The 25,513-nt window shown below is 45.4% G+C and overlaps 1 protein-coding gene across 1 annotated transcript in view; it reads right to left on the bottom strand.

Moving 5' to 3' along the window:
• Positions 1–25,513, bottom strand: part of LOC126485103 (breast cancer anti-estrogen resistance protein 3 homolog) — a 1,126,433-nt gene that overhangs the window by 219,480 nt on the left and 881,440 nt on the right. The window contains exon 5 of the mRNA XM_050108726.1: positions 5,696–5,756. Within this exon, the coding sequence (XP_049964683.1) occupies positions 5,696–5,756 (61 nt within the window). The remainder of the gene's footprint in view (positions 1–5,695; positions 5,757–25,513) is intronic.

The raw sequence follows: 25,513 nt of genomic DNA, 5'->3' as shown, positions 1-25,513 counted from the left end.
GACCTTCACCGGCTTGTTTGATCAAGCACATTTTCTGTTGTGACCAAAGCCGAAAACATATAATCTACTTCCAATGTGCCCAATGACGACTTTTCTTCTTTTGGAGTGACGCAGGGAAACGGCTCTGCTTCTTCTCCTTCCTCTTCGTTCTTGTCAAACGGAACAACCCAAGCTACTGCGTCGCTCAGGTCACCGCCGACCTCCACTTCGTCAAACTGTCAAACGCAACGGTGTGTCGTAAGTCAGGAAGAGTGCGTCACATATTGTGGAAACGCGCATCCATCTCTCCGCTCTTGTGGTATTGTTGCAGTTGATTTTTTGCCTCCTTGATGAATAGGCATTTCTCGAAGCAGTCATTCATTCCCCCCAGTGCTTTATCAGACAAGGTCACAGCTTCCGAAACTTACGTTGGGCATCTGACCAACTTAAATGATATCCTATATCGTGAACCAAAATCTTTGCAGCGTTAAGTTTTAAGTAAGCGCATAACATCTAATGGCCTTTTTTCACTACAATGACTAAGCCATTTCAGTAACCATTTCAGTAACCATTCTTCAGGACTCAGGAACTCACCTTTTCAGGTCCGTTTCGCACGCCCATGTTATACATTTTCTGCAATCCGATCTGTGTGCTTCAAGATTGTCGACAATTTGGACGGCGGAATACCAAAAGTTTTCGTTATAGTCTTTTTTTTCTGTATCCTCATTTCACGGCCCCAGTAACAACACATATGCACTTCCTTGAAGTAATTTTTACAACTGATTTGTATATTCTAATGCGTTATTCACTAAGAGAAACAAAGAAATGTTGCAGAGAGTTGATTGCTCAAATAATTACCGCAATAATTGATTAAAGAATCCCAGTTACCGAGTGACAGATGGCTGCTAACTTCGAGTTATAAAGCGTTTGTGGCCAATCTATCACGACAATCGCTTCGATTTATCGAGTGTACCGAAACACGTAAGATGTCTTCCGTTTATCAAAATATTTTCAAGGAACCAGTCTACTACTACGATTTATCGAGAAATTCAATTTATCGAGGTTCGAATTAACAAGAGTCAATTATATATTCCTAGAATCTTCATTTGCAGCTGGTTCTTCGACCTTATACATATGATCTCACGAGATAGTTTGTGTCAATCTTCAAGCGTCTGTCATTTAAGGCTTACGTTTTGCGTCTCCTTGACGCACTCCCGTGGGTCGGACAAACCTGTAGCCATCGTAGCCGCTAAATATCCCCTGTTAGTTCTATTTGGTACTCGTCACATACACTTGTCCAATAGTCTAGGATGGGCCGCACGAATGTTTTGCAAGTGTTCTCCTTTGGCTAAATATTCCTTGTGTCCTCCTCATAAATCGGAGCCTGGCACCTGATTAACCTACAAGAGAGTCTATACGGTCGTTCCATTTAATATCACTACAAACATTTAAAAAAATTTCTTTTTAAAACTCAGTCTTGATCGCACCACGTATGCTACAAGAACATAGGTGGCCGGTTTCGGTCGTATCACATGACCGTCATTAGACCTGTAATTTAATTTAGAAAGTAATAGACCCCCAATAAATTGACAATAAAATATGACAAAATTCTTATAAGGATAAAATACGATAAGACTTGTTATATCCATGACATCCTTCGTAGATGGTAGGTGGAGCACTCTTATCAGTTGCTGTGATGTCAACTGGTGCCAGAAAGTGACTGGTATACGTTTAAATACGAAGATGCTCCGCCTACCTCTTCTCACTCTACCTCATGTCAACCAATTTTTACGTTTTCACGATTATGTGAACCCGTTTTATGCTGATGGTCATGTGATATGACCGAAACCGGCCACCTATGTTCTTGTGGCGTACATGGTGTGATCAAGACTGAACTTTAAAAAGAAAAATTTTTTTAAAATTTTTCGATCGCTGTTCCAAGAAATGGTTCAAATGGCTCTGAGCACTATGGGACTTAACATCTGAGGTCATCAGTCCCCTAGACTTAGAACTACTTAAACCTAACTAACCTAAGGATATCACAAACATCCATGCCCGAGGCAGGATTCGAACCTGCGACCGTAGCACGGTTCCGGACTGAAGTGCCTAGAACCGCTCCGCCACAGCGACCGGCCGCTGTTCCAAAATTGTTTATTAAAACTACAAATATTGTCATACAATACTATGTTTTTTCGTTTTGTGAAGTGCACAATTTTATATTTCTGAACATTGAAATTTGAACATTCAAATCAACATGCTAATCTTTGCACCATTTTGAAATCTCATCAAGTAGTGACTCAATACTTATACAGGGATGTCCAGTCGGTACCTCATTATACACTCTCTAAGAAAACAAAATGCACACCACAAAGGAATTATCCGAATGGGGAGGAAATCGGCAGAAGTGGTTCACATGTGCAAATAAACAAATGATCACGATTTCAGAAAAAAATTGGATGATTTGTTCAAGTTGCATGATTTATCCAAGAGAAATAGCTTCACATATTGGCTGAACTCTTGTCCTTATGCAAGCAGTTATTGGTCTTGGCACTGATTGTTAGAGCTGTTGAATATCTTCCGGAGGGATAGCGAGCCAAATTCAGTCCAGTCGGAACGTTAGCATCGTCAAAATTGCGAGCTGGTTGGAGGGCACTGCCCACAATGCTCCATACGTTCTCAGTTGGGAATCTTGCTGGTCAAGGTAGAGTTTGGCAAGCACGAAGACAATCAGCACAAGCTCTCGCCGTGCGCGGGCGGTCATTATTTTGCTGAAATATACACTAAGGATAGCCTGCCACGGAGGGCAACAAAACGGGGCGTAGAGAATCTTCGATGTACCGCTTTACCGTAAAGGCGCCGGAGATGGCGTGCGACACTCAGGTTGGGGTGCCATCGCTGTTCGGTGTGTCTCCAGACACCTCTTCGCTGGACATAGGAGCTCAGTTCGGAGTGGGAGTCACCACTGGAGACAGTTCTACTCCAGTCAGTGAGATTCGAGTCCGAATGTGCTCGACACCATTGCAAGCGGGTTTGTCAGTGTAGAGATGTGTACGCCGACTACCATTCGTAGATGGCGCAAACGGTGCCGTGAGCTCAGCCCCCTTTCTGTGACCCGCCTATTAATAAACTTTGCGGTCACTGAAGCACCAGTTGCTCGTCGGATCGATGATAATGATGAATCCGGGGCTGTGAATGCCTCTCTTATGATTGCTCGGTCCTCACGCCCTGCCATGTCTCTAGGTCGACTGCTTCCTTCTCGACGCTGTATTTGGCCACGGCTCACCCATTCCTGCCAACATCGTCGAATAGCAGCACTGCTCCTATTCAAATGTCGAGTTATTCGCCGATTACTGCAACCGGCTTCTTTGAGCCCAGCTACGCATCGTCTCTAAAATGCTGACATCCGCTTAAATTGTTCATGCACCTGTCCGCTAAGAATAGCTACTGTCCAACTGAGTTCAGGTGGAGGACATTACTGTTTAACGTCCCATCGACAACGAGATCGTTGGAGACGGAACTGAGTACACGGACTTTACGCACTGGTATCAAACACATCCCCTGTTTACTATTCTTGCCAAGTGCGCGGTGAAATTGTGCTGCACGTCGATACTTGTGTGAATATCAATTTGTGACCAATTTGCATAACTCCTTCGTTGTGCATTTCGAGATCACCAGTCCTCTGCATGTTTCTGACTTGAATTTTCTCAACAGTGAAGTGTACGGTATAAATCTGATTCTCCATATGACACAGATCTGTATTGTTGTTGTTGTGGCCTTCAGTCCAGAGACTGGTTTGACGCAGCTCTCCATGCTACTCTATCCTGTGCAAGCTTCTTCATCTCCCAGTACCTACTGCAACCTACATCCTTCTGAATCTGTTTAGTGTATTCATCCCATGGTCTCCCTCTACGATTTTTACCCTCCGCGCTGCCCTCCAATACTAAATTGGTGATCCCTTGATGCCTCAGAATATGTCCTACCAACCGATCACTTCTTCTAGTCAAGTTGTGCCACAAATTTCTCTTCTCTCCAATTCTATTCAATACCTCCTCATTAGTTATATGATCTACCCATCTAATCTTCAGCATTCTTCTGTAGCACCACATTTCGAAACCTTCTATTCTCTTTTTGTCTAAACTATTTATTGTCCACGTTTCACTTCCATACATGGCTACACTCCATACAAACACATTTAGAAAAGACTTCCTGACACCTAAATCTATACTCGATGTTAACAAATTTCTCTTCAGAAACGCCTTCCTTTCCATTGCCAATCTACATTTTACATCCTCTCTACTTCGACCATCATCAGCTATTTTGCTCCCTAAATAGCAAAACTAATTTACTACTTTAAGCGTCTCATTTCCTAATCTAACATCCTCAGCATCACCCGATTTAATTCGACTACATTCCATTAACCTCGTTTTGCTTTAGTAGTACAATATTTCATACAGACGTCACTGGCAGCTCGTAACAACAATTATCTTTTTTTTTTAAGTTGTGGTAAGTTCTTATGGGACCAAGCTGCTGAGGTCATCGGTCCCTAAGCTTACACACTACTTAATCTAACTTAAACTAACTTACGCTAAGGGTCCGCAGCTCGTGGTCGTGCGGTAGCGTTCTCGCTTTCCGCGCTCGGGTTCGATTCCCGGCGGGTTCAGGGATTTTCTCTGCCTCGTGATGACTGGGTGTTGTGTGATGTCCTTAGGCTAGTTAGGTTTAAGTAGTTCTAAGTTCTAGGGGACTGATGACCATAGATGTTAAGTCCCATGGTGCTCAGAGCCATTTGAACCATTTTACGCTAAGGACGACACACACACCCATACCCGAGGGAGGAGTCAAACCTCCGACGGGGGAATTAGAACTAAATTCGAATTATATGTTAATACCTTCAGCTGCTGACGGGCGTTGATATATATCAACCGGGACAGGTGAAAATGTGTGCCCCGACCGGGACTCGAACCCGGGATCTCCTGCTTACATGCCAGACACTGTACCCATCTGAGCCACCGAGGGCACATAGGATAGTGCGACTGCAGGGACCATCTCGCGCACGCCTCCCGCGAGATCCACATTCTCACCTTGTATGTCCACACACTACATTCGTAGTGTCCCTACCCAACACAGTCATTACTCGTAGAGTACATTCTTATCATGTCCCGTAAGAGGTCGGAGGTCATGGCCTGTATCGCCAGAACTATATACTTATATGGATATGGTGTCTGTTCTTTCGGACATGTCCGAAAGAAGAGACACCATATCCATACAAGTAAATCCGACGGGTGAAGCCTTGCGGACCGTGACAAGATGCCTTAGACCGCTCGGCTACCCCGCTTGGCAACAATTATCTCGCTAACGGCTTATTGCAGATCCATATTTTCTGGACCGTATCAGTTTCTAGTCTCTTCTATGTTTGCTGATGAGTATGGCACACCGTGAATATTGCAACACGAGAGTTGGGAACTTCTTGCTTACATTCTTAGAATATAAAGAAGTGTGACTCTTGGAATTACAAGCATTATTGTTTCAGACATGAATGGAACAGGAACAGTACTGATGTTATATTATCAGCAGGACAAGTGGACAATACTTTAGGATTGCCCCGTCAGGAAAAGCGAACAAGAGAACGCCTATAAACTATTCAAACAGCATCTGCCGAAGTAATGACGTCAGCTGGCAGGCTTGTATGTAAGGAGTACAGAGAGGAAGTACTCACCATCACCAGGTTACATAGGCTCTTGCTCTGTATGACGTCGCTTACAACCAGGATGTCGGACCTGCAACAAGACGGAAGCGGTCAGTATGCACCAGCGCACAATTCGCTCGTGAAACTCGTGGAAAACTGCACTTCAGGTTGTAAAAGATGCGAGGCTTACATGGATGAAAAGGAAAGACTTAACACACGTTCACAGCGTTATTTAAATGATTAACTTCGATTAAAATAACTTCGCGATCGACGTTTTCGCGAGTAGAGTGGCGGGAACCAGTTGTAAGCCTATCGTCATTCTTCTCCAGAGTGTCACGTGCTCGCTGTGTTGGTTATTTTGCACACGGATGCACAGCCTTGTCTAGCGCGGTCGGCTGCACGCCAGTAGCAATTAGGACTGTTGATATTTTTAAAAATATCGGGGATCCCATGTATCGACATTTACAAAATATGCCTGTACCGTCGCCCGATATCTCGAACAAAGTATACATATATCGACAGGTAGATATAGACGTACCGCCCTATAAAAATATCGGCAGCACATTGTAAATATACTGACGGTTTTAGAGCTGTATATTTAGGTACTGGCTTATTATTAGATATTCTGTACATGAACAAGCTAGCAGCCTGCCCGTACCCTTAGAGCAAGAATTGAAAGGAAAACTATGAACGTTCACGCTTAGCGATAACCAGTTTGCTAACAATGTTAACTGCAGGTAAATAGCACAATAAAAGGTGTTCGAAGAGTCCGTCGTTTGGTTTCGTCACATATCGGATTTTGTCTGGAACACTTCTGTCGTATTTCCTTTTTTTTTTTTTTAATTTCTGCCAAAGCTAGTGACCTAGCAGTTCTAGCGTCAAAACTGCGTGGTGAAGTTGAACGGAGTACTTTTTGTTGGCAGCACCGATTACGTCAGCATTTCCCTCACAAGTCTCCATCCACCGCAATGACCAATCTTATCATTTAGATTCTTGCTTTGCACAGTCAAAGAGAAAGACGTTCTGAAAGCTCGAAAAGTAGTAACACTGCTTCACACAGTGAAAGTAAATTATGTTCTACTGCTATTTCAAAAGAAAAATTTCAAATATTTACCAAAATTGAGATAAAAATATAATACTCAAGAAAAATACCGGCAATCGATACTTTAGGAAAAATATCGATAAATCGGTGTCGATATCTTACCAACAGCCTTAGTATCAATGACCATGCCCCCGCTCCATCCCACTGAAATCTGTCAATTACACATCAATATACTCGAACTATAAAGAAGATATCCTTGTTTTGACCCAGCAAAGCCTTCGTAAGGTCGTGCCACATGTATAATTGGGTATGTAATGAGGCGCAGAAGAATGTGTCGTTGTCTGTTAGTGGCAAACGATGCTGCGTATCTTTGTGAACGTCACAGATCAACGTCCGACCAACTTAAAAGAAAGGGAGAAGGAAAGATTAGATTTTTACCCCTAATCGTCGAGCATGATACTAGAGGAGGCACACGAGCATCGATAGAGCAAGAATGCGGAAGGGAGGCGGCCGTGTGCGATGCAGGTCCTGATGTCGCCGTAGAGACTGTGTCGTAGTAAATCCCACGCAGGGATCATTAGAATACTACAGGGCTATTACAAATGATTGAAGCGATTTCATAAATTCACTGTAGCTCCATTCATTGACATATGGTTACGACACACTACAGATACGTAGAAAAACTCATAAAGTTTTGTTCAGCTGAAGCCGCACTTCAGGTTTCTGCCGCCAGAGCGCTCGAGAGCGCAGTGAGACAAAATGGCGACAGGAGCCGAGAAAGCGTATGTCGTGCTTCAAATGCACTCACATCAGTCAGTCATAACAGTGCAACGACACTTCAGGACGAGGTTCAACAAAGATCCACCAACTGCTAACTCCTTTCGGCGATGGTATGCGCAGTTTAAAGCTTCTGGATGCCTCTGTAAGGGGAAATCAACGGGTCGGCCTGCAGTGAGCGAAGAAACGGTTGAACGCGTGCGGGCAAGTTTCACGCGTAGCCCGCGGAAGTCGACGAATAAAGCAAGCAGGGAGCTAAACGTACCACAGCCGACGGTTTGGAAAATCTTACGGAAAAGGCTAAAGCAGAAGCCTTACCGTTTACAATTGCTACAAGCCCTGACACCCGATGACAAAGTCAAACGCTTTGAATTTTCGGCGCGGTTGCAACAGCTCATGGAAGAGGATGCGTTCAGTGCGAAACTTGTTTTCAGTGATGAAGCAACATTTTTTCTTAATGGTGAAATGAACAGACACATTGTGCGAATCTGGGCGGTAGAGAATCCTCACGCATTCGTGCAGCAAATTCGCAATTCACCAAAAGTTAACGTGTTTTGTGCAATCTCACGGTTTAAAGTTTACGGCCCCTTTTTCTTGTGCGAAAAAAACGTTACAGGACACGTGTATCTGGACATGCTGGAAAATTGGCTCATGCCACAACTGGAGACCGACAGCGCCAACTTCATCTTTCAACAGGATGGTGCTCCACCGCACTTCCATCATGATGTTCGGCATTTCTTAAAGAGGAGATTGGAAAACCGATGGATCGGTCATGGTGGAGATCATGATCAGCAATTCATGTCATGGCCTCCACGCTCTCCCGACTTAACCCCATGCGATTTCTTTCTGTGGGGTTATGTGAAAGATTCAGTGTTTAAAACTCCTCTACCAAGAAACGTGCCAGAACTGCGAGCTCGCATCAACGATGCTTTCGAACTCATTGATGGGGACATGCTGCGCCGAGTGTGGGAGGAACTTGATTATCGGCTTGATGTCTGCCGAATCACTAAAGGGGCACATATCGAACATTTGTGAATGCCTAAAAAAACTTTTTGAGTTTTTGTATGTGTGTGCAAAGCATTGTGAAAATATCTCAAATAATAAAGTTATTGTAGAGCTGTGAAATCGCTTCAATCATTTGTAATAACCCTGTATAAGAGAGATTGGTGCCCATGTAAAGTCAATCCGAGAGTGCACATTGATAACACAGGGACACTATACAACAAGGTGACAAAAGTCATGAGGCACCCCCTAATATCGTGTCGGACCTCCAACTGCCCAGCGTAGCTCCATGTGGCAGGGACTCAACAAGTCGTTGGAAGTCCCTTGCAGAATTATTGACCCATGCTGCCTCTATAGCCATATATAGTTCCGAAAATGTTGCCGATACACAATTTTCCGCACCATATGATTTCTCATTTATGTCCCATAAGTGTTCGGTACGACTCTGTCGGGCGAGCTGGATGGCTAATAAATTTGCTCCAGCTGTCCAGAATGTTCTTCAAACCAATGGCGACCAGTTGTGAGTCGGTGATATGGCGCATTGGCATCCATAAAAATTCCTTCCTTGCTTGGAAACATGGTCTCCAGATAGTCGAGTATAACCATTTCTAGTGAATGATCGGTTCACTGGACCATGTAAACACAGTCCATACCATTATGAAGCCTCCCCCAGCTTGCACGGTGCCTTGTTGACAACTTGGGTCCATAGCTTCGTGGGATCTGCGCCACACTCGAATCATACCATCAGCTCTTACCAACTGAAATCGGGACTCATCTCCCATCTGACCTGGCCGCGATTTTCCAGTCGTCTAGAGCAATACGGCCACGAGCTCAGGAGAGACTTGGCGGCGAAGTCGTGTTGCTAGCAAAGGCACTCGCTTCGGTCGTCTGCTGCCATGGCCTATTAACGCCAAATTTAACCACACTGTACTGATGAATACGTTCGCCGTACGTCCCACATCTATTCCTGTGGTTATTTCACACAGTGTTGCTTGTCTGTTAGCACTGACAGCTCAACACAAACGCCGCTGCTCGCGGTCGCTAAGAGGAGGCCGTCGGCCACTGCGATGTCTGTGGTGAGAGGTAATGCCTCAAAATTTGGTATTTTTCGTCACACTCTTGACACTGTGGAACTCGAAATGTTGAAATCCCATAAATGGAATGTCCGATGCGTCTATCTCCAACTACCAATCAAAGGCCGGCCGAAGTGGCCGTGCGGTTAAAGGCGCTGCAGTCTGGAACCGCAAGACCGCTACGGTCGCAGCTTCGAATCCTGCCTCGGGCATGGATGTTTGTGATGTCCTTAGGTTAGTTAGGTTTAACTAGTTCTAAGTTCTAGGGGACTAATGACCTCAGCAGTTGAGTCCCATAGTGCTCAGAGCCATTTGAACCAATCAAAGTCTGTTAATTGCCGTCGTGTGACCATAAAGACGCCGGAAACCTTTTCAAGCATATCACCTGAATACAAATGACAGCTTCGCCAGTGCACCGCCCTTTCATATCCTGTGTACGCGATACTACCGCTATCTGTACATGTGCATATCGCTCGCCTATGACTTTCGTCACCTTAGTGTAAATGATTCATTCGTTTCTGAAAGCTCTGCTTTTTCCAAACTATTGCGTGTACACATTAGACTGATGAGTCAATAGGACCGTAAACTCACCGAGTTTGCATTGTCGCCATGACTTGGCTTTACGAGGGTAGTGCCTTGACAAAATTGCGATAAACCAAGAAAAGAGTTTTTGTGTGTTGGAATATGCAGTGCAGCTCGCATTTCGAAGGAATCATGGAAAAGAACCGCCATTTAAAGACCATTCTGCGTTGGTATCTACAATTTAGGTACGATGGTTGTCCCCATGTACAGTAAAGTAGCGGTCGATCAAGCGTGCCAGGTGCAACCATAAAGGAAAGTTTCGTACGTAGTATATATATTTTCTATCGCTTGAGCCTTGTCCCGCAGTTAGGTAGGGTCAGCCATCGTTAATCGGATGTAGCATGTTAATGTTTAAGGGGTGGCCGGATGCCCTTCCTGCCGCCACCCCGCACCCCCCAGGATGGAATTAGTGGACCCCAACTGTCTGCGTCGAGTGTAATCCATGGAATAGTGCGAAAGTGTTCAGATGTCTGCGAGCCATGTAACTGGGGTGGAACATGGCGACCAGCCCGGTATTCACCTAGGGAGATGTGGAAAACCGCCTAAAAACCACATCCAGGCTGGCCGGCACACCGGCCCTCGTCGTTAATCCGCCGGGCGGATTCGATCCGGGGCTGGCGCGCGTACCCGAGTCCAGGAAGCAGCGCGTTAGCGCCCTCGGCTACCCTGGCGGGTATATGGACCGCGCAAGCCACGAATTTGAAATACCGCAGCAAATTGTTTGGAAGATTTGATTTTGTGACAGCGACTACTTTTCGAACCGTACCGCGTACTGTTCGTCCAACAATTGAAACTCGAAGACTATGGCCCCCGGTTTCAAATTTGCATCACTATAACCTTTCATTTATCTGGAAAGGTTAACCGCCACAACGTGTGACTGTGGGGCCCTGAATGTCCTAATGAAACTGTGACGCATGAGTGAAATCCGTATAAGATTAGTGTTTTCTGTGCAATTTCACTGACGAAGCTCTACAGGGCTTTTTAGAGTTGCCCACCTCAGCATGTAAAAATGGAACTCTTTTATAGAACCATTTTGTTGTCCGTCCGCTCGTTTGTCCGCCTGTCTGCTTGTCTGTCTATCTGACTGTTAAGACCCATTTTCCTAAGAAGGCGAGGCCACGACGTTGGAATGACGGATTTACTTCACACTTTACACCCTTTTAGTAGGCCATTAAAACAATGTAATGTGCACGTACTAAGGTGCACCGCTATGGCAATTCCGAGGAAACCGCAAGAGAAGTTTTTACTCGTCTATTGTGTAATTGATGTATCCGTGTGAAGATGGCGGCCGTAAGAAGTCAGTGTGGTCAAGTGGTTATCATTTGCGCTTTGAACTAGGGCCGTGGACGGGGCGACGGTTCGAATTCTCACGACATACATTATCTGCAGTAACCGAAAAAGAGGGACTCACCTTCATTCTTGTAGTAGAAGTGTGAATTGTGTGATATTATAAAATTTTGTGCCTACACTATTCGTTCTTGTCACATTAGCAACGTCTCACCGCTACGCAAGTTAACTACCAAATGGAGCCTGCCTCTGTGTCTGCAGCTCGAACCGTCGAGCTGCAAAGTAATTTCACGTACCATACCAGGTTGAATGTATAAGGGATTTCGCAAATGACGATAGGTATACATTTTTAGTAAAACTCCATGCGTTTTTCCGTTTACTTGCCGATAATTGTAAATGTGGCTGTTCTAATACTAAAATTTCATTAAAATAGTAAGTACAAGTTACTATAACTTCATGAAAATACACGTGATTTTTTAATTATATTACCTCTCAAATGTCATGTAAATTAAATAATATAACTAGTGATGAATAAAATATACATTAAAAATTACGTGTTAGCAGGAGTCGATCCTTTGCCTCATGCATGTTCGTCTTACGCAGCTCGAACGCTAATTACTTGACCAGAGTGAACTGTAACGTCCAGCACCTGCGCACAGATACATAAGCCACATAATAGACGCGTGAAACTTCTCTTGCGATTTTCTCCGAATTGCCAGAGTAGTGCACCTTATTACTTGCAGATACTATTACTTTAATGACCTACTAAAAGTGTACAAAATCTGAACTAAATCCGTGATCCGAAAGTCGTGGCCTCCCCTTGTAAGGAACAGGCAAGGCTACCAAGTTCAAACTTATGTCACATACTAGAGTATACTGTATATCGACGCTTTCAAAAACTTAAGCTTCTCAGTCAATAGAATCAAAAGACACGGAAATTTATGTCACATATTTGGATACTTTGACTGGAATACTCTCTTTCAAATTCTGAAGGTGGCAGGGGTAAAATACAGGGAGCGAAAGGCTATTTACAATTTGTACAGAAAGCAGATGGCAGTTGTAAGAGTCGAGGGGCATGAAAGGGAAGCAGTGGTTGGGAAGGGAATGAGACAGGGTTGTAGTCTCTCCCCGATGTTATTCAATCTGTATATTGAGCAAGCAGTGAAGGAAACACAGGAAAAATTCGGAGTAGGTGTTAAAATCCATGGAGAAGAAATAAAATCTTTGAGGTTCGCCGATGACATTGTAATTCTGTCAGAGACAGCGAAGGACTTGGAAGAGCAGTTGAACGGAATGGATAGGGTCTTGAAAGGAGGATATAAGATGAACATCAACAAAAGCAAAACGAGGACAATGGAATGTAGTCGAATTAATTCGGGTGATGCTGAGGGAATTAGATTAGGAAATGAGACACTTAAAGTAGTAAAGGAGTTTTGCTATTTGGGGAGCCAAATAACTGATGATGGTCGAAGTAGAGAAGATATAAAATTTAGACTGGCAATGACAAGGAAAGCGTTTCTGGAGAAGAGAAATTTGCTAACATCGAGTATAGACTTAAGTGTCAGGAAGTCATTTCTGAAAGTATTTGTATGGAGTGTAGCCATGTATGGAAGTTAAACATGGACGATAACTAGTTTAGACAGGAAGAGAATAGAAGCTTTTGAAATGTGGTGCTACAGAAGAATGCGGAAGATTAGATGGGTAGATCACATAAGTAATGAGGAAGTATTGAATAGGATTGGGAAGAAGAGAGGTTTGTGGCACAACTTGTCCAGGAGAAGGGATCGGTTGGTAGGACATGTTCTGAGGCATCAAGGGATCACCAATTTAGTATTGGAGGGCAGTGTGGAGGGTAAAAATCGTAGAGGGAGACCAAGAGATGAATACACTAAACAGATTCAGAAGGATGTAGGTTGCAGTAGGTACTGGGAGATGAAGAAGCTTGCACAGGATAGAGTAGCATGGAGAGCTGCATCAAACCAGTCTCAGGAATGAAGACCACAACAACATCATTTGAAGAAACATTTCGTAGTAGAAGAAAGGAAAAAAATCAGAAAATTGTTAATGTGTAATGATATCGCACAATTGTTTTCGCACTTGTTGCTCGTCTGTTCGAGCGTGGTAGTCTAGGGGTAAGGCGCATGCCTGCACAGCGAGAGGTATCGGGATCGAATCTCTGTCAGACCACAGATATTTCAGTGTCCGTTTTAACTCAGCCTCCACCTCTCAACGATGTTAGGAGTCGCCAGAAACAACAGGTGGTTCGGATTCCACGTTGAAATGTAGGTCCCCTTTCCCCGTTTGGATAAGTAGGATATGTTCGGGACGCTCAAGTAGCCGAAGCGGCATCCCATAGAAAGATTTGCACCAGGCCATCAATGTGCCACACGAAATTAGAGCGCGAGTCCTTTTCGCACTCGTGCGGTTCTTATTCTGTGAGAAGACTGCGATGCCTTGATGCGTTGCAGTTGTCGTTTTTTTCGACAAGTGGCTGCTGATTCCGAGAATTTCATCTTCCAACAAGACAAGGCACTCCTTCATTGGAGCATCGACGATCGTCGCTACCTGAAGGACGATTTGGCGTAGTGCTCAAGAAGTGGCTCTGTTCCCTCGCCCCCTCCCCCCCCACCTCCCCCGGTAGCCAGACCTACCTCCTTGTCACTTTTGGTTTTGGCCGTACAATAAGGATCGTGTTTTACGCACCCCCACTGACAAGACACTGGAACAGTTCAGACAGCGCGTCCATGCTGCTCTGATTATTACTGACAGAATGCTCCTGCGTAAGATATGGAACGAACTTGACTGCCCCTTGGAAGTGTATCGTGCGACCGGAGGGGCACTCAGAACATATGTAGAGCGCACAATGCGAACTTGCTCAGTTTACGGTTCTATTCATGCTCCGGTCATATTTGTACATGCAATACTTTGGAAGGAATACAGCTATGAAAACAAAAGAATAATTCGCACCATGTACGCTCCGCCATGCGCTGTACAGCGGCTTCCGGAATGTAGAGGGTGTCCGGGAAGTAGGGACGAATATTAAAGTGCTATAGAACATACACGATTTATTGAAAATGTATTTTTTTTCCCTAAAACATTAAGTAACTTCTCCCATTTACGTATGAAAAATTATATCCTTCATATGACCTTTGGCGCCGACCGGTGTGGCCGAGCGGGTGCAGGCGCTTTAGTCTGGAACTGCGCCACCGCTACCGTCGCAGGTTCGAATCCTGCCTCGGGAATGGATGTGTGTGATGTCCGTAGGTTAGTTAGGTTTAAGTAGTTCTAAGTTCTAGGGGACTGATGACCTCAGCAGTTAAATCCCATAGTGCTCAGAGCCATTTTTTGACCTTTGGCCGCGCGGTAACGAGCAACGCGTTCATTGAAGTTCTCGATGACGCGTTCACAGACATCTTGTGGGATGTAGTTAATAACCCTTTTAATTTCATCCTTCAACTGATCTATTGTTTGTGGTTTGTTCACAAACACTTATAATTTCATTTATCTCCACAAAAAAGACACAAGGCAAAAGATCGTGTGATCTGGCAGGCCATTCCTCGTCGGCACGCAGAGCTAACTTTTGAGGAAACTTTTCATTCAGCAAAGTAATCATTTCTCGGGAAGTGTGACACGTCGCACCATCTTGTTGAAACCGAAAATCATTTTCGTCAACAACAGGGAAAAACCATACAGAAAGCATATTTCGCTAACGGTCGCTGTCCATAGTGGTGGTAGCTCTCTCATCATTTTCAAACAAATACGGGCCGGTAACTTTTTCTGCCCACAACCCACAGTACACGGTCGTCGGCTGTCGATGCATCTCATCTTCCACAGTCACCCCTGTTACCCCAAACTCTGCAGTTCTGCTTATTGACGTTTGCATTGAGGTGGAACTGCGCCTAATCTGAGAAAATTATTCTTTCTATGAAGTTGTCGTTATCCGCTTGTCGAGCCAAGACCCATTGAGCAAATCGATGTCTCCTTCCATGATCTGCAGATTTCAGCTCTTCCGTAAGCTCCATCTTGTACTCATGCATTTTCAGATAGTTTGAAAGGATTTCATGCAGTGAACTTGGTGATAAATTCAGTTGTTGAGCTCGTCGGCGAACCGATTTTCTGGGGCTTACAGTGACATTGTCACGCACAAAGGTAATATTTTCTTGTGTTCGAACAGAACGCGGTCGTGAATCAACTTCCGAACTGTCGATTCGGTTGGAGCAGCATTACGCCCGGGTGTCACACGCAACTCACGAACGGTTGCCGTGGGACTTCCGCTGTTTTGTAATAACTTTTTATGACTTGGGTACGCTGCTCAGTTGTCATCTACTCCGTGACCAAAATAAACATCAAACAACCATTCTCCCCACACAAAAGCTATAAGGCTACTAATGGGAAGGATCGCAGATACCAGACATGAAAAAATCACAGCTGCCAAACGTCATATAACAAAATGGCGCAAAATTCAAATTCGTCTTTACTTCCCGGACACCCGTTATATGCCGATATACACGTACCAGCACCGCCGGCGGTTGCTCACTTTTCAGTTCTCGTGTGTGTGTGTGTGTGTGTGTGTGTGTGTGTGTGTGTGTGTGTGTATACAGTTTACGCTGTACTCAGACTGGATAGTCAACAGAAAAATTGAAGCTTAACTAATGCTTCCTGCAACGAACAACCTTAAACGCATGGTTCTTATCTGAATGATTCAGAAAAATGTAAATAACTTATCATGGGTCGCGTGGAGACTTTGCATGTGGTCATCATGAAAATGGTGCATTTGTTGGTTGGTCTGCATGGACAGTAATACGGTATATTTTGAAACGAATGTCCGGTGTTTAATTACAGTCGAAGCTATAACTTGTTGTGTAGGAATTAACAATCTGAAGACTAGTGGAGAAGAGGCAAACAGAATGCAACTCATTGGTTGCAATGATTAGCATTAGTAGTAACACCCTGTTAGTCTGCATAGTTAAATGCTAGGGCAGCATAGTATACTTACAGGCAACGGCAGTACAAAGAATGAAAAGGTAGAAGTTTAATGTCTCATCAAAGTCGAGAGGCAGATCATTAGTTCACCAGGAGAGACATGGGGAGGAACCAAAGAACTATCGAAAGGACAAAACCTTACTACTATGGAAACCCTAATTTGGAATCATTACCTATCAACGTTCGACGTGTCGTGGGCAAATGTCTTCGGATACATTCACAGACCGGGGCAAGTTAACGGCTGGCAAAATGGCAAAATGACTTTACAAGGCTAAATTCTTTTCCGCATTACTGTACTACTGTTCATACACTGAAGAGCCAAAGAAATTGGTACACCTGCCTAATATCGTGTAGGGCCCTCGCAAGCATGCAGAAATGCCGCAACACGCTGTGGCATGGACTCGACTAATGTCTGAAGTAGTGCTGCAGGGAACTGACGCCGTGAATCCTGCAGGACTGCCCATATATCCGTAAGGGTACGATGGGGTGGAAGCCTCTTTTGAACAGCACGTTGCAAGGCATCCCAGATATGCTCAATAATGTTCGTGTCTGGAGAGTTCGGTGGACAGCGCAAGTTTTTAAACTCTGAAGCGTGCTCCTGAAGCCACTCTGTAACAACTCTGGACCGGTGGGGTCTCGGATTGTCCTGCTGGAACTGCCCAAGTCCGTCGGAATGCACAATAAACATGAATGGATGCAGGTGATCAGACAGGATGCCTACGTACGTATCACCTGGCACAGTCTATCTAGACGTATCAGGGGTCCCATATCACTTTAACTGCACACGCCCCGCACCATTACACAGCGTGCACCAGCTTGAACAGCCCCTGCTGATGCCGGCCGCTGTGGCCGAGCGGTTCTAGGCGCTTCAGTCTGGAACCGCGCTGCTGCTACGATCGCAGGTTCGAATCCTGCCTCGGGCATGGATGTGTGTGATGTCCTCAAGTTAATTAGGTTTAAGTAATTTTAAGTCTAGGGGACTGATGACCTTAGATGTTAAGTCCCACAGTACTTCAGCCATTTGAACCATCCCCTGCTGACATGCAAAGTCCGTGGATTCATGAGGTTGTCTTCATATCCGTACACGTCTACACGTTCGATACAATTTGAAACGAGACTCGTCCTACCAGGCAACATGTTTCCAGTCATCAACAGTCCAATGTCGATGTTGACGGGCCCAGGCGAGGCCTAAAGCTTTGTGTCGTGCAGTCATCGTGGGTAACGGGAGGATCTTCGGCTCCGAAAGCCCATGTCGATGATGTTTCGTTGAATGGTTCGTACGCTGACACTTGTTGATGCCCCAGCACCGAAATCTGCAGTAATGTGCGGAAGGGTTGCACTTCTGTCACGTTGAACGATTCTCTTCAGTAGTCGTTGGCCCCGTTCTTGCAGGATCTTTTTCCGGCCGCAGCGATGTCGGAGATTTGACTATTACCGGATTCCTGATATTCACGGTACACTCGTACGGGAAAATCCCCACTTCGTCGCTACCTCGGAGATGCTGTGACATATCGCTCGTGCGCCGACTATAACACCACGTTCAAACTCACTTAAATCTTGATAACCTGCCATTGTAGCGGCAATAACCAATGTGACAACTGCGCCAGACACTTGTCGTCTTATACAGGGTGAAAAATATTTAAACCGACAAACTCTGGGAGGTTGTAGAGGACATCAATACAAATATTTTTCCCAAATGTCATTTTTTTCCAATGAGGGGTATTTAAACCGGTAGCGGAAGATTTCTCTGACGACAAATTAATTAAAAAAAAAAAGGTTCAAATGGCTCTGAGCACTATGGGACTCAACTGCTGAGGTCATTAGTCCCCTAGAACTTAGAACTAGTTAAACCTAACTAACCTAAGGGCATCACAAACATCCATGCCCGAGGCAGGATTCGAACCTGCGACCGTAGCGGTCTCGCGGTTCCAGACTGCAGCGCCTTTAACTGCACGGCCACTTCGGCCGGCCACAAATTAATTAAACCAACAAAAAAAGTCCAGAGGGGACATATCTGGGGATCGAGCGGGCCATGGCACAGGACCACCTCTGCCAATCCACGTTTCTGGGAATCGTCGGTCCAGGAATCGACGCACACGACGACTGAAATGTGCCGGCGCCCCGTCATGTTGGAACCACATGCGTTATCTTGTAGGGAGCGGGACGTTTTCCAGCAATTCTGGCAATGCTCTAGCGAGAAAATTGTAATAATGCCTGCCATTTAATGGCCTGGGTAACAGATACGTCCCAATTAAACAGTCCCCCAACAACACCGACCCACACATTAACGAAGAACCGCACATGATGAGCGCTAGTAACTGTGGCATGTGGGTTATCCTCACTCCAAACATGCGAACTGAGCATGTTGAAGACTCCATCACGCCCGAACGTTGCTTCATCGGTAAACAATACAGAGGATGGAAATGTAGGATGCATTTCACAGTGTCCCAGGTACCACTGCGAAAACTGTGCTCTGGGTGGATAATCAACTGGTTCCAGCAAGTTGTGGACACGCAGTAAGTGAAATGGACGTAACAATTGCTCTCGAAGGACTGTTCTTACATTCGTCTGATTCGTCCCCATTTTACGTGCAATTGCACGAGTGCTGATTGAAGGATCCCGCTCCACATGCTGCAAGACAGCTTCCTCACCGTGCGACGGCGTCCCTGTCCAGGCAATCTGCTAAATGACCCGGCCTCACGCAGACGTTGGTACGCAGCAGCAAAGGACGTATGATGCGGGATACGGCGATTAGGATATTGTTGTTGATAAACCCGCTGTGCAGCTCGTCCGTTGTGCTGCGCTACGTAGTACGCACCAACCATATCAGTGTACTCACTCCAGGCGTATCGCTCCATTAGTAAACAGAGACAATGCACTACTACACTGGTGGACAGCAGTTGCCTACAACTGAAGAGCGTAGTGCGCCCTCTAACAATTGAAGATCGTAATACGGCCTCTAACAACTGAAGAGCGTATTACGGCATCCACCGGTTTAAATAATACTTGTTTTGATGTCCCCTACAACCTCCCAGAGTTTGTCGGTTTAAATACTTTTCACCCTGTATAGACGTTGCCGACCGCACCGTCGTATTCTGCCTGTTTACATATCTCTGTACTTGAATACGCAAGCCTATACCAGTTCCTCTGGCGCTTCAGTGCAGATAACAGCATTCTCGATAACTCAGCGTTGTCCACCGCAAACTGACAAGTGACCGTTTGGGACTGGCGGCCTACAGCTAGCAGCCTGCTTTTGATACGCTGGCAGCCAAACAAGGGCGCATCGCTGAGGAAATTCGCTGTCGTGCTGTGTGCAGTGTGGTGGACCGGCGGTGTCTGGCTACTGCGTGCGGGCGAGCCGGGCTGTCAGTCGCAGGCGGCCACAATGGCCACGCCCCCTCCCAGGTCGAGATTAGCCCATCAGCTGCCGCCTGCCGGAACGCCACTCCGTCTTTGTTCCGGTCCGGTCCTGCCCGCCGCTGCTGACTGGCAGCTACGCTGCGATCGCAAGCCTAGCCTAGCGATGCCGTATCTAGCTGGGGCGTCTTAGGGACACACTGAGATGGGGGAGGAGAAATGAAGTGAAACATTCATTTAATATAATTACTTTGCAACAGGCACGGATGTCCATCCCACAAACTGACATCCGGCACCTGTGCAACACAATGTATGCACGTTTGCGTACCCGCATTCAGCATTCTGCCTGTTAGACTGGTTATTAATGTGTACATTAAGCCAAAACGCTGCTTTGTGTAGCAGTTGTTATTACTGTGACTTCATTTTCATTGGCTATAGGCCTATTTCGGCTCAAAGTCCATTTTCAAGCAATCTGAAACCTATAATACCGTGTTTAGATCATACACTCCTGGAAATGGAAAAAAGAACACATTGACACCGGTGTCCGGACACTGCGAGAGGGCTGTACAAGCAATGATCACACGCACGGCACAGCGGACACACCAGGAACCGCGGTGTTGGCCGTCGAATGGCGCTAGCTGCGCAGCATTTGTGCACCGCCGCCGTCAGTGTCAGCCAGTTTGCCGTGGCATACGGAGCTCCATCGCAGTCTCTAACACTGGTAGCATGCCGCGACAGCGTGGACGTGTGCAGTTGACGGACTTTGAGCGAGGGCGTATAGTGGGCATGCGGGAGGCCGGGTGGACGTACCGCCGAATTGCTCAACACGTGGGGCGTGAGGTCTCCACAGTACATCGATGTTGTCGCCAGTGGTCGGCGGAAGGTGCACGTGCCCGTCGACCTGGGACCGGACCGCAGCGACGCACGGATGCACGCCAAGACCGTAGGATCCTACGCAGTGCCGTAGGGGACCGCACCGCCACTTCCCAGCAAATCAGGGACACTGTTGCTCCTGGGGTATCGGCGAGGACCATTCGCAACCGTCTCCATGAAGCTGGGCTACGGTCCCGCACACCGTTAGGCCGTCTTCCGCTCACGCCCCAACATCGTGCAGCCCGCCTCCAGTGGTGTCGCGACAGGCGTGAATGGAGGGACGAATGGAGACGTGTCGTCTTCAGCGATGAGAGTCGCTTCTGCCTTGGTGCTAATGATGGTCGTATGCGTGTTTGGCGCCGTGCAGGTGAGCGCCACAATCAGGACTGCATACGACCGAGGCACACAGGGCCAACACCCGGCATCATGGTATGGGGCGCGATCTCCTACACTGGCCGTACACCACTGGTGATCATCGAGGGGACACTGAATAGTGCACGGTACATCCAAACCGTCATCGAACCCATCGTTCTACCATTCCTAGACCCGCAAGGGAACTTGCTGTTCCAACAGGACAATGCACGTCCGCATGTATCCCGTGCCACCCAACGTGCTCTAGAAGGTGTAAGTCAACTACCCTGGCCAGCAAGATCTCCGGATCTGTCCCCCATTGAGCATGTTTGGGACTGGATGAAGCGTCGTCTCACGCGGTCTGCACGTCCAGCACGAACGCTGGTCCAACTGAGGCGCCAGGTGGAAATGGCATGGCAAGCCGTTCCACAGGACTACATCCAGCATCTCTACGATCGTCTCCATGGGAGAATAGCAGCCTGCATTGCTGCTAAAGGTGGATATACACTGTACTAGTGCCGACATTGTGCATGCTCTGTTGCCTGTGTCTATGTGCCTGTGGTTCTGTCAGTGTGATCATGTGATGTATCTGACCCCAGGAATGTGTCAATAAAGTTTCCCCTTCCTGGGACAATGAATTCACGGTGTTCTTATTTCAATTTCCAGGAGTGTATATCAGCAAGTCACATTTGCAATGGTTTACCTCACGCTAACATTAACTTGTCATCTTATAATTATAACAACCTAATACGTTACCTATGCAAACTGAAGAAACTGCAAAAAGGTGGGAATTTAAGGAGATGGGACCTGGATAAACTGAAAGAACCAGAGGTTGTACAGAGTTTCAGGGAGAGCATAAGGGAACAACTGACAGGAATGGGAAAAAGAAACACAGTAGAAGAAGAATGGGTAGCTTTGAGGAATGAAATAGTGAAGGCAGCAGAGGACCAAGTAGGTAAAAAGACGAGGGCTAGTAGAAATCCCAGATTAACAGAAGAGATACTGAATTTAACTGATGAAAGGAGAAAATACAAAAATGCAGTAAGTGAAGCAGGCAAAAAGTAATACAAACGTCTCAAAAATGAGATCGACAGGAAGTGCAAAATGGCTAAGCAGGGTTGGCTAGAGGACAAATGTAAGGATGTAGAGGCACATATCACTGGGGGTAAGATAGATACTGCCTACAGGAAAATTAAAGAGACCTTTGGAGAAAAGAGAACCACTTGTATGAATATCAAGAGCTCAGATGGAAACCCAGTTCTAACCAAAGAAGGGAAAGCAGAAAAGTGGAGGGAGTATATAGAGGGACCATACAAGGGCGATGTACTTGAGGGCAATGTTATAGAAAGGGAAAGGAATGTAAATGAAGATGAAATGGGAGACTCGATACTGCGTGAAGAGTTTGACAGAACAATGAAAGACCTGAGTCGAAACAAGGCCCCAGGAGTAGACAACATTCCATTAGAACTACTGACGGCCTTGGGAGAGCCAGTCCTAACAAAACTCTACCATCTGGTGAGCAAAATGTATGAGACTGGCGAAATACCCTCAGACTTCAAGAAGAATATAATAATTCCAATCCCAAAGAAAGCAGGCGTTGACAGATGTGAAAATTACCGAACTATCAGTTTAATAAGTCACGGCTGCAACATACTAACGCGAATTCTTTACAGACGAATGGAAAAACTGGTAGAAGCCGACCTCGGGGAAGATCAGTTTGGATTCCGTAGAAATATGGGAACACTTGAGGCAATACTGACCCTACGACTTATCTTAGAAGCTAGACTCAGAAAAGGCAAACCTACGTTTCTAGCATTTGTAGACTTAGAGAAATCTTTTTACAATGTTGACTAGAATACTCTCTTTCAAATCTTAAAGGTGGCAGGGGTAAAATACAGGGAGCGAAAGGCTATTTACAATTTGTACAGAAACCAGATGGCAGTTATAACAGTCGAGGGACATGAGAGCGAAGCAGTGGTTGGGAAGGGATTGAGACAGGGCTGTAGCCTCTCCCCGATGTTATTCAATCTCTATATTGAGCAAGCAGTAAGGGAAACAAAAGAAAAATTCGGAGTAGGAATTAAAATCCATGGAGAAGAAATAAAAACTTTGAGGTTCACCGATGACATTGTAATTCAGTCAGAGACAGCACTGGACTTAGAAGAACAGTTGAACGGAACAGACAGTGTCTTTAAAGGAGGATATAAGATGAACATCAACAAAAGCAAAACGAGGATAATGGAATGTAGTCCAATTAAATCGGGTGATGCTGAGGGAATAAGTTTAGGAAATGAGACACTTAAAGTAGTAAAGGAGTTTTGCTATTTGGGGAGCAAAATAACTGATGAAGGTCGAAGTAGAGAAGATATAAAATGTAGACTGGTGATGGCAAGGAAAGCGTTTCTGAAGAAGAGAAATTTGTTCACATCGAGTATAGATTTAAGTGTCAGGAAGTCGTTTCTGAAAGTATTTGTATGGAGTGTAGCCATGTGTGGAAGTGAAACATGGACGATAAATAGTTTGGACAAGAAGAGAATAGAAGCTTTCGAAATGTGGTGCTACAGAAGAATGCTGAAGATTAGATGGGTAGATCACATAACTAATGAGGAGGTATTGAATAAAATTGGGGAGAAGAGGAGTTTGTGGCACAATTTGACAAGAAGAAGGGATCGGTTGGTAGGACATGTTCTGAGGCATCAAGGGATCACCAATTTGGTATTGGAGGGCAGCGTGGAGGATAAAAATCGCAGAGGGAGACGATGAGATGAATACACTAAGCAGATTCAAAAGGATGTAGGTTGCAGTAAGTACTGGGAGATGAAGAAGCTTGCACAGGATAGGGTAGCACGAAGAGCTGCATCAAACCAGTCTCAGGACTGAAGACCACAACAACAACAACAACAAGAAGCCAAAACGCTGCTTTGTCTAGCAGTTGTTATTATTGTGACTTTATTTTCATTCGCTATAGGCCTATTTCGGCTCAAAGGCCATTTTCAAGTACTCAAGCCGGCCGAAATAGCCGAGCGGTTCTAGGCGCTTCAGTCCGGAACCGCGCGACCGCTACGGTAGCAGGTTCGAATCCTGCCTCGGGCATGGATGTGTGTGATGTCCTTAGGTTAGTTAGGTTTAAGTAGTTCTAAGTTCTAGGGGACTGATGACCTCAGATGTTAAGTCCCATAGTGCTCAGAGCCATTTGAACCATTTTTTCAAGTACTCAAACATATACAAGCGATGCTGTATGAAACTCACGAGACACGTTAATTGTTAACACTGAACTGTCTATGAAACAGGAGAGTATTCACTGAGTCTGTGACGCGTTGTGTAAGAACTGCTCCAACGGGATGAGCAAGCCTGTGACACTTGGTACCGAGGGTGCGGGAGATGAAATCAGGCTGACGCCCCGTGCACCTTGTGTGGAAACTTCCTACAAGACCACCAGACAAAGTGAGTTCCCCGACGCAGGACAGGCAGCTACTAGGACTGTTGATATTCTTAAAAGTATTGGGAATCCGATATATCGATATTTAAAAAATAACAGTATCGGTCCTCAGTATAACGACAAAAATTATCGCTATATAGAAGAAAAAGATTTCGAGATATCGGCCTATAAAAATACCGGTTGCACATTGTAAATATACTGCTGGTTTTAGAATTGAATATTTAAGTATTGACTTATTATTAGATATTCTGTGCATCAACTAGCTAGCAGCCTCACTTACGGCATGAATTGAAAGAAAAACACTTAGTTTTAAAATTTGTAAGTTAATAATGAGAGTTTTTGCAAATGAAAAGCTTGTATTACAAGACTTTTTTGGTCGACTGTTGTGTTTTAATTAACAACTGTGTATATGGTGCATTGTCACGCTGTATTTGGTTGGTTTACTTGGAGGGAGGGTACAAAACAGCGAGGTAATCGGTCCCATCGGATGGGGAAGGGTGTCGGCCGCGTACTTTCAAAGGAACCATCACAGCATTTGCCTGGAGCGATTTAGGGAAATCACGGTAAACCTAAATCAGGATGGCCGGACGCGGGTTTGAACCGTCGTCTTCCCGAATGCAATATTTCATTCCAGTTAAACCTCTCATATCTTATTTTCTAAATTTGTCATTGGCTACATGTCAAATAAACCTTTTTTGACGGTGATGGAGGAAAATTGCGTGCTGAAGCTAAACGTTGCAGCTTCTGTTGGTAGCGTCGCGCGCCGATTAGGTCAGCATTTCTCCTCACACGTGTCCACCACCAGCAAAGACCGATCTTGTCATTTAGATTTTTGTTCATCACTTTCAGCAACTCTTTTTGTGTTGTGAAGAAATCCGTTAATTTTTTTTTTTTTTTTTTTTTTTTTTTAACGCAACTGGTGTCCCAGTTCTTCATATCGGAAATCTTGTTACTCCTTTCACACCGCAACCGGCCTACTACATTTGTGAACATTTCTGGTAGGTCATTACTAACAGCCGTCAAGTAATGTATAAATAGCATGTTTTACATCAGCTGCTTTTTTATTTAAAACTAAAATATCT

Source organism: Schistocerca serialis, chromosome 6, assembly GCF_023864345.2.
Source record: "Schistocerca serialis cubense isolate TAMUIC-IGC-003099 chromosome 6, iqSchSeri2.2, whole genome shotgun sequence".
Classification (NCBI taxonomy): Eukaryota; Metazoa; Arthropoda; class Insecta; order Orthoptera; family Acrididae; genus Schistocerca; species Schistocerca serialis.
This window is presented reverse-complemented; position numbering and strand designations above follow the sequence as displayed.